This window comes from Adelges cooleyi, unplaced genomic scaffold, assembly GCF_023614345.1.
Source record: "Adelges cooleyi isolate 19-005CV unplaced genomic scaffold, UGA_ACOO_1.1 ACOO_flye_CR_arks_rails_tigmint_CR_PRNA_376, whole genome shotgun sequence".
NCBI classification, from domain to species: Eukaryota; Metazoa; Arthropoda; class Insecta; order Hemiptera; family Adelgidae; genus Adelges; species Adelges cooleyi.
The window spans coordinates 10,599,528-10,609,712 of NW_026096053.1; the positions used below are offsets into that span (position 1 = coordinate 10,599,528).

Genomic DNA, 10,185 nt, shown 5'->3' on the forward strand with positions numbered 1-10,185 from the left:
GCCTTTTATACATTACATAAGACGTCGCCTTCCGCAAGAGAGCAGTGTTTGGAAAAATTGTTAAAATAAAAGCAAACGACCTAACTAACTTTGTTTTTCTTGCATTTATTTTAGAATCTCAATTTTACTTTCACGCGAAGTCAATTTACGAAAAGCAAAGCTTAAAACATTTATAAAACTTTTTAAAAAAAGTTCAAATTAAACAGTTATTTAATAACTTTTCTATAAAACTTCAAAATAATAAAGCTTTTGAAATAAGAGTGAAATTATTGCAAAACATGTGTAAACAAACAATTTTTGTTGTAAAACCGTACAATAATATATAGAATAATGAGTAATACAAGTGGAAGTTTAGTATTTGAATAAAACACAACACAGATAAATGAACTGATAACACGCTACTATTGATAAACAAATATATATAGTAATTACAATAATATATTATATTATTACATAGAGTATGACATAAACACTAGTATAACGTGTAAACTGAACAGATGCAATGAGGCCAAGAGCCCTTAGCTAAAATTCTATTTATATTAACCAGTTTAAAATATGGCGCGCAAACATTGTAAGCAAACCGGCGTATATTTCTAGAGCGTCTTTGGAAGCGAGCGATAACCTCACCACCACGGCCAACATTTTTCGACCGGCGCGTCCGTCTCGACAATAATGACAATGCCAACGATAATCGTTGCTAACATCATATCCATAGCCGCCAACTACAACAAAACTTGTAAAAAATAATATATACTCCAATAAATACATCAAATAATAATCGTCTTAGTAATTTTAATTTTTATAATTTAAATTATTCTCGCGGTACGGTTTTAACTGTTTTTTTTTTTTACATCTGCCGGACAAATGTAAATATGTTTGTTAACGAGACTGCTTAGCTCGTTGTGTTATTAATGTTTTGCTCGTTTTTGTGTTGTTGGAAACCTTGAAGTTTGCAATGGTGAGTATTCATGACGTTGTATACAATACTATAATACATTATTACTTGTTTTAAACTTATCGCCGTGTTTGTCTAGGATTCTCCAAGTACTAGGGCGACTTCGATGGTACCGCCACCAGCGTATCCACCTCCAGCCCAAATGGGCTTTACACCCGGTGCTATACCTCCAGGTTTTTTAGCGGCAGCACCGATGGGTATTGGTCCACCAGGAATCCCTCCTCCGTTCATGCCTCCGTATAATATGAGTATGCCCGGTAAGTGTACTTGATGCCTTTATTTTAATGTTTTTGTACGCCAGTCCAGTCGAGTAAAAGTCCACTTTATCGTATTTACATTGATTGGCGTTAAATATAGCGTAGTCAAAAGACATTTAACCAACCGTTACTTTTAGGCTAAACTTTTTCTTGTGTAAAGCGTCTTGATTGTTACATTTTTTTTTTTATTTTAGGTGAAATTGTTGGTGCTCCAGTTACGTTTGCAAATGCAGTTCCACAATCAAAAAAGTATGTAGATTACGGTTATCTTGATAATGATTATAGAAATATCTAACAATCTCTACGAGCTATTTTATTGTACATTTTATGTGTATTATATGACCTATTTATAATATATTTTTCATCAAAGTAATCAATAAAATAGCTACTATTTTTTGAATTTTCAATTTTGTAAACATATTTTATTAATTTACTGAATCAAATAAATTGTAATGTGCAATTGAAGATTTATACAAAAATAATTTGTATATGCCGTAAGCTGTTTATTACACATGTATTTTATAAAAACCTCATTTCAAAATAAATCTGAGGTGGTTTTGCTCGTTAGGCAATTTGATTAAGTTTGATGAGATTAGATTTTCATCATTTCTAACTTTATCAAAGTAATTTATAATGTTAGTGGCATTCATTTTTCGTTAACATTTATTGTTTTTAGTGTTTTTAATTTTCAGAAGAAAAATGGATGAAAATTTTAAATTGTTTATCTTATGCTGTGTTGTAGTCATTGGGTGTATGCTGTGTGTATCCACTCTTCTATGCATGCATGTGCTCTTAATGAAAATCCTGTATCCGCGGATTAGAAGTACACGTTTTTTGCACGAGTACATGCATGCACAGAAAAGTGCTAGGTGAGCACACGCAGCGTATATCTTTACGACTACACCACCGATGTTATGTATGTAGTATTATTATTGAATTCTAATTTTCATTACAGTAGAAATAATATTTAGTCATATAATCTTTGAAAAACATTTCCTAACATTATATAAAATGTAATAACCGTAATAGAAATACCTCAATATCATTTTTAGTTGGGTGATTGAGGTTATTTATTTCGTTTTACATGTGCATGTTTGTTGGTAATAGGCCCTTAACACTTAAGACTTAAAATTTGATAAACTTTGATATTAGGCCACTCACGATTCCTATTGATTTTGCTGAATGTCGGTACTACAGTATCTATGATTGGTGGTGATACCCAAGAGAATAGGGAGACTGCGATTGGTAAGAGTTATCACACTATTGAACCATAAAATTCATTGTTAAAATTACTAAAGTAAACATTTTCTAAGTTATACTTAATAAATAAATTAGTAATAGAATAAGTAGTATTATTTTATATACGTATATAAAACAAATCAAACTATTGTTGAGCTGAATGCTGCTATAATAGATGTGGGTAAGTTATGTTGCATAATATGTAACGATGAAGTTAAGGACAGTCAAGAAAGCGTAATTTCATGTAATTTTTTTTCTTTGTACCTTTAATTTGTGTTAAGTGTTATATAAAGTTTATTTAAACAAGTTACAATTTATTTTGCTTTCTTTCTGTTTGTTAATTTTAATGATCATTTATTACCTATTATTAAACTCTCATTTCACAGGAAAAATTATTGTAATCAATTTCGTTATATTAACATATGTATGCGATTTTGTTTAGTGATGAAACTAAACCTGCAAGTGATTGGACAGAACATAAGGCTCCCGATGGCCGATCTTACTATTATAATTCGGTTACTAAACAGAGTTCTTGGGAAAAACCAGATGAGCTTAAGTCTAAAACTGAGGTATAGTATTTAGGCCTGTAGTATTTTTTTTACTTACCTATAATTAATATGTATATATTTATATATATTTTTTTTTTATAGGTTCTCTTAGATCAGTGCCCATGGAAAGAGTATAAGTCAGATACTGGTGCTATTTACTACCACAACCTTAATACGTCAGAATCTAGTTGGACAATACCTGCTGAACTCGATGAGTTGAAAAAAAAAATTGCTGCTGAACAAGGAATTAGGTAATAAACATAGTATTTTTAAATGTAATATATTGAGTTCAAATTGTCAGAGTTGTTACTAACGATACTATTACACAAAAAAAAAAAAAAAGTAACCAAAAACTACATCAAAGTGTACTTAAAATTTTCAGTCAAGCTCCTCTGATACAACAGCCAATAGAAATTCCATTGGAAAGAGGATCCGATAATTTAGGTAAGGATTAATCGGTTTTAATTATATTATTATAAATTATAATAATTTATCAATTTGTGGTTGTACAGATGCTGGATCAGCGATGGATCAAGCAATGGCGGCTACTTTAGCGTCCATAGCTGTTCCGGATGAAGGGAGACCTGTAAATAATATTTCCAGTAAAGGATCGAAATCTAAACACCAAGTGCCTGAAGTTCCAATATTAAAAAGTAAACAAGAACTTATAGAAGCATTTAAAGATCTTTTAAAAAGAAAAGTATGATTCTACTATTAATATTATTACTATCATATATATTGGCGACACTTACTATAATTATCAAACAAATTTGTTGTAATAATTTAAATTATTTATCTAAGAATATTCCAAGTAATGCATCGTGGGACCAAACGGTGAAAATAATCAGTCGCGATCCTCTTTATCCTCAAGTGAAAAAACTCAATGAAAAAAGACAACTTTTTAATGCATATAAGACTCAAAAACAAAAGGACGAAAAGGACGAGCATCGGCTAAAAGCTAAGAAGGCCAAAGAAGATTTGGAAAAGTTTCTAATGAAAAATGAAGATGTTACGTCCAAGACTAAATACTATAGGTTAGAAGAAAAATATGAACATTTAGATGTAAGTATTGTTTTTGTACCGTGAATAAGTTTATTCGAATAACTTGTTTTAGTTAATTTCAGGTACTAAACTTACCAAGTATAAAGTGTTTAAAATAATTGTATTTATTTTAATAACATTGTAATAATTATAATTGTGTGTGGTGCAGTCCTGTATGGTGTCAAACTTTTTACTAAAAGTATCTGGTTTGATTACCGCATTCTGCAAAGTGGAGATTAACCGTCACCCCCTTACGAGCTCTGCTTATTTATGGAGTTGTTGAACAGTAAACATATCAATCCATGGGCATGCTTGACCCTCTGGCGCGCTAATTTTATTAATATAAGAAAAAAAGATAACGGCACTTAGTGCAGCTATGTGCCTGCCAGATGGGTTAAGAGTGATCATACAAATAGATTTATTTATTTTATTTCAACGGGTATAAACCCTACAAATTAATATAGCTCTCATAATATGTAAATATTTATATTTGTATGGAAAAACAATATACTTATAAACAGATTTGGCTATTGCATACAAAATCGATTTGCATCAGTAACTTATATACATTTTTTAATTTAGATATGGAGAAATGTTTCTGAAATAGATCGTCGAGATGTATATGACGATGTTATGTTCAACTTGGCTAAAAGAGAAAAGGAAGAATCCAAAATTCAGAAAAAGCGTAACATGAAACAATTAGCGGCGGTTTTAGACTCGATGACTATAGTAGACCATACGACTACTTTGCATCAAGTACAAGAAATGTTGCTCCTCAATCAAACTTTTGTAAATGATCCTCATTTGTTAGGTTGGTTAAAAAGATTATTTATTTTACAAAAACTACAATAGATGTAGGTACTAAATCGAATCGAATGAACAAATTTCTATAATTTGTATAGCAATGGAAAAAGAAGATGCACTCACTGTATTCCAAGATCACATTCGAGAATTAGAGAAGGAAGAAGAACACGATAAAGAAAGAGAAAGGCGACGAAGAAAACAACAGGAACGAAAAAATCGCGATAATTTTGGAGTATGCCATTTTTTTAATAAAACTAACTAATAATAATTACTTTTGTAACTTAGACTTATGATGATATATTAGATGTTTTTGGAGGAACTTCACCAACAAGGAAAATTAACATCAATGTCTTTGTGGAAAGAACTCTATCCAATTATAAGCACTGATATAAGATTTTCAGCCCTTCTCGGTCAGCCAGGTACATATACATTCATAAACTTGTTTAATATAATTGAAGATGTATCAATTTCTATGATAAAAAGGTTTTTAAAAATAATTACTTTACAATTTGTAGGTTCAACGGCATTGGATTTGTTTAAATTTTACGTCGAAGACCTCAAATCAAGATTCCACGAAGAGAAGAAAATCATCAAAGATATCCTTAAAGAACATTCATTTTTTGTTGATGTAATATTTTGGTTTATTCGTATTACCTAGGGATGATTTTGTACTAACTACAGTTTATTTCAATTAGATTAACACAACCTTCGAAGAATTTGCTCGAGTTGTGTGTCTGGACAAACAGTCGGAAACTTTGGATGCAGGAAATGTAAAATTGACATATCACGGATTGGTCGAAAAAGTAACGTATATATTTTGTTACCAATAAACATAAAACATGTGTTCTAAAAAACCAATTTGGTACATTTCAAGGCGGAAGCGAGGGAAAAGGAAAGATTACGAGAAGAAACTAGGAGGCAACGTAAACTAGAAACTGCTTTTCGTGCATTACTCAAAGAAATGGATGTGGATTACAAATCTGATTGGGACGAACTTCGCCCGAAAATTGAAAACGATCAAGCATTTCAAGCTATAAATTTAGAGTCTGAAAGACTTCGTATTTTTAAGGTAAGCATTAAAATGTTATAATTTTATAATACTTAAATTAAGATATAAGTGGTATATAGCATTCAAAAATATTTTTTTACTGTAAATAAGGTGCTGAGTAAAATAATGATTTAATGCTTTCAAACTTAAATTGTATTTTTATTTTACTGAAACGCCTATAGTTTATTTATTTTAGCAAATACCTACTTTAAATTATGACTAAATATAACCTAAATAGATTTTTAAATTATTAATGCAATTTCAGTGTGAAGGATAAAATGTAATTATTCCTTTAGAAAAAAAATGTGTATTAAACGCACAAAAATTGCTAAAAAAAAACTACAAAAAATCTTAAATTATAAAAATAAAAACAGATTTTGTGTAAATTAGTTTAATTGCTGTAAAATCAAGTTTTGTAAAAATCAAACAAAATGTAAATACTTCACGTTTTAACAGATACAAATTAAGCTTATATATGTTAAAAACTATTTATAAGTTTATATTTGTCGAGTAAATCTTAGAAAATAATAAATAACCTTTGAATTTTTTTTAGGAATTCCAAGTCGATACTGAAGAAGTTTGTAATCATCACCATTCTAAAATGAAAAAATCGAAAAAAAATAAGAAACACAAAAAAAAGTCTAGATCACAATCATTGGTGAGTGTTGTTAAAACTTGACTTTTCTTTTATAGATTTTTTAAATTTTATAATATTCATTATGTATTTAAAACAATTTTCAGGAATCCAGTGATTCAGATTATAAGCAAAAAAAGAAAGTCAAAGAAGATACACCTGAAATTAGTGATACTGAAAGTCGAAAACGAAAGTATAAAAAGTCAAAGAAAAAAAGATACTCGGAGAGCCCTCGAACTAGATCACGCTCTAGGGTAATTATATTAATTTACGCTTCACATATCGACATCCCTTACGAAAAGCAATATGTTTCTTTTGCTTAAAAATTTTAATAATGATTAATTTTTTTTAGTCCCAGAGTTTGAAAAAAATGGACGTGGATGAAATAAAAACCAAGAAAAATCATAAATCCTCTGAACTAAGCGATGATGATTTAGAAGCAAAAAGAAAAGCGTTGCTTGCTCAATTGCATGACGAAATGAATTAAATTAAGCATTTTTATGTACATATTGTCCTAGGTAATATGTTTTACACACCATTTGATTTATTTCTTGAATAAATTGTATTAATTAGTAATGTTGTTTAATAAGAACCATTTATTGTTTTTTTTAAATGAATGTATCTTTTTATTATGTCTATTCATATCGCTTTATCGAGTATAGAATACATATTAATTAGCATGTGAATACTATTAAACACTACTACTAGTTGTCTGCTAGTATGAAAAGTACTTGAATGACTATAATAATATCTATACAGAAATTTCATATCATTGTGTATGAACAATTCAGTAAAGATATAATAATTTGACTAAAAAAAAAAAAAGTTAAAACACTCAAAAACTATACTTGAACTATTTGATAGCAATCCATTAAATATTATAATGATAATAACTGTAGTAAATAATGAAAAAAATAAAATGGTATAAAATTCATTAAAACATTTCGTTTAAAACACTTTATTAAAGTTTTCCTCAAAGTTCACATTGTTTTATGTACCCGTATTTGTGTACTATGAAATAAAATTAGATCTCTAAACTTTTTGGGATTAGATAGCAAAATTCTTTAGTGAAACACGCTGCTGCATAAGACACTAATTTTTGTAACAACTGTGGCTGTCTTTATTTAAATTTTTATGCGTAGTTTTAGGGCTTAAAATCTAAAAATTAAAATGAAGGTAGACATGTTATAGCGTAACCCTAAAACATTCCTACTTACACACATTAAAAAAAACAATTTCATGCACACATGTTGATCAATTTAACGTAAGACACTCTATTTTTGGAAATATAAGTAATTTTGTAATTTATCAAAAAAAAAAAAATGTTTGTTAATGTTATAAATTTTATAGTTCATTGAAATAAACACTTTAGCAAATTTTTAAAGTGTTAAAAAGTTGTACGCATTTAAATGCCACTAATTTTAAATCTAGGAAATTAAAAAAGTAACTTTATTCTAAACACATTTATTTTGAACCGTTTTTACCATCTACAGTTTCACATCAAAGCGTTTATCTTTAGTTATTTTTTTTAATTTGTAAGATTAAATTAAATATACAACACTTATAGGTAGCCGTTTGAGTTCAGGCAAAAAACAAGCAGTTTTTTTTTGTTTTGCTAAAATGGAGTTAATTAAAACAAAAATATAAAACAATTGGATTTTATGCCTGCTAGGAAGTAATAGGTACAGTGGTGTATTTATTATTTATAGTCTAAGTAATGTATGAAAGGCACGAGTAAACGATTTTGGCTCTTAAACAATTTGCATTGCAATTCGCAATTGTAGGAAACATTATGAGACATTTTGTACAAACATAACATTAAAGGGACAGCGCAGAAATTGTTTTAAACGAAATATAATAATAATTTAACTGGTAATAACTTACTCATAAATTTCCATGGTTACACGAACATACCTATATAGGTTTGCGGTATATATATATCTATTTTTTTTTGAACTGCTCTATCTCAGATTATTTATATAACTTTATAATTAAAAAAAAAAATGCAGATCCATTTATCATTGTCGTGAATCTCTTCTGCTGCAAAACTGCAGCTGCACAACTGATTTAAATTCTTAGTAAAAAATACATGCAATTATAATATTATTTAAATACCGATTTTTAACATACCACGTTGTTATTAAAAATTTAACGCTACAATAAAAGTTCTAGTCATGTTTTATAAGTGGAAAATCCGAATTTCGCCAAAATTAAATTCAATAATCACTGGATAACTCACTGTCTACTACTGGTGTATTTATGAATTATGTCTAAAATCAACAAACATTGTACAATTGTTTATTGGTAAACGTGGTTAACCGGTGGCTTTGCATCCAATGTAGAACTGTTGATGTACAAGTGGTTTAAAAAGCTAATGTTTAGAACAACATGGTAAAGTTTGGAACTATAAGATTGGAACTATTGGAACTATAATATCCTTAATTAAAAATAATAGTCCTTATTAAATAGTGCCTCTTTGATCACTTTGCGGTGCGGTGTTTCGATATCTGCAATCCGCTAAAATGTGTACCTACATGATAACAATATAATTTATACTATAATGCTTGTATACAGCGTGTCATGTCATCTATTTCCACGTGTGATGTGCTTGCGGGGTTGACAGCGAGCAAACACACTATACCAGCCGTATTGGTAATATTATTGTATATAAATATATAATACTCATATACCTCCACCTATAATGCTCTTATAGTGACACGCTTAAGTGTAATGGCGTTTGCACACGCCGTATATTATGATCTGTGCTTGTAAGCCGTTGGTCTCAAGTGTATGAAACAAGTATAGTGTGCGTAATACGATATTATTATCGTCACTGTACGGCACTCGTATAGGCTCTGAGAGAATTATTCATATGCCTATTATATAATAATAATACATCTAGAGAGGACGAACGAAGAGAAAGATAGAGAGAGAGAGAGAAGTGATAATAGTATATACTCTCCACAAGTTCGGGTTAAGACCTGGCATCTCATCACGTTATAACAGTGCCGTAGCCAAGGGCGTACTAAGAGGTCGACGCATAAACCCCTCTTCCCCATGAGACGGGGGGATTTTTTTTAAATGATGTAGAATTGTTAGTAGTGTTTAAAATCGTCAAAATAAATTTAGTTTAAAAAAAAAAAATGTACTAGAGATAAAACGTATTTTTTCAGAATAATCGGAGAAAGTTATTGTAACTCTAAATATAAAAAAAAAAAATTATAAAAACTGAAAACTTATATAGTATCAACAATTTTATAACTAACTAAAAAAAATACATTAAAAAACTAGCAAATCCAGGAAAAATTTGTTTTTTTTCTGATAAAATTGACCAAATTATGTTTACAGTGTAAATAAGCATGTATTCGTTCTCACTTCTTAGATAAACGAGAAAACACTTCATCACATCAGGCCACTACCAATTATATGTTTAAGCTTTCAGTCAAATTAAAATGAGGTTTTTATGATTTTTCAAACATTTTCAACAAAACTTGAATAATATACATTTATGAATTATCAAATTTTTCATTTTTATGTGACTCGGGAAGGTTAAAAAAAAAACCCAGTTTGTTCTTGGTGCAAAACCACAAATCTACTACAAAACACTATATTTTATATAATCTAAATAATATATATTATTTAAAGGAGAATCCAGAAGA

The 10,185-nt window shown here is 29.2% G+C and overlaps 1 protein-coding gene across 1 annotated transcript; it reads left to right on the plus strand.

The window, feature by feature from the left end:
- Positions 1-704: 704 nt before the first annotated feature.
- Positions 705-7,102, plus strand: LOC126840822 (pre-mRNA-processing factor 40 homolog B). Its single transcript, XM_050576779.1, has 17 exons — positions 705-958; positions 1,035-1,212; positions 1,407-1,461; positions 2,894-3,020; positions 3,102-3,250; positions 3,382-3,443; positions 3,512-3,699; positions 3,801-4,061; positions 4,623-4,851; positions 4,943-5,076; positions 5,149-5,263; positions 5,360-5,472; positions 5,540-5,647; positions 5,719-5,913; positions 6,446-6,550; positions 6,634-6,780; positions 6,879-7,102. Exons 1-17 carry the CDS (start codon positions 956-958, stop codon positions 7,011-7,013), a joined length of 2,304 nt encoding a protein of 767 aa, XP_050432736.1. The 5' UTR covers positions 705-955; the 3' UTR covers positions 7,014-7,102.
- The last annotated feature ends 3,083 nt before the right edge of the window (positions 7,103-10,185 follow it).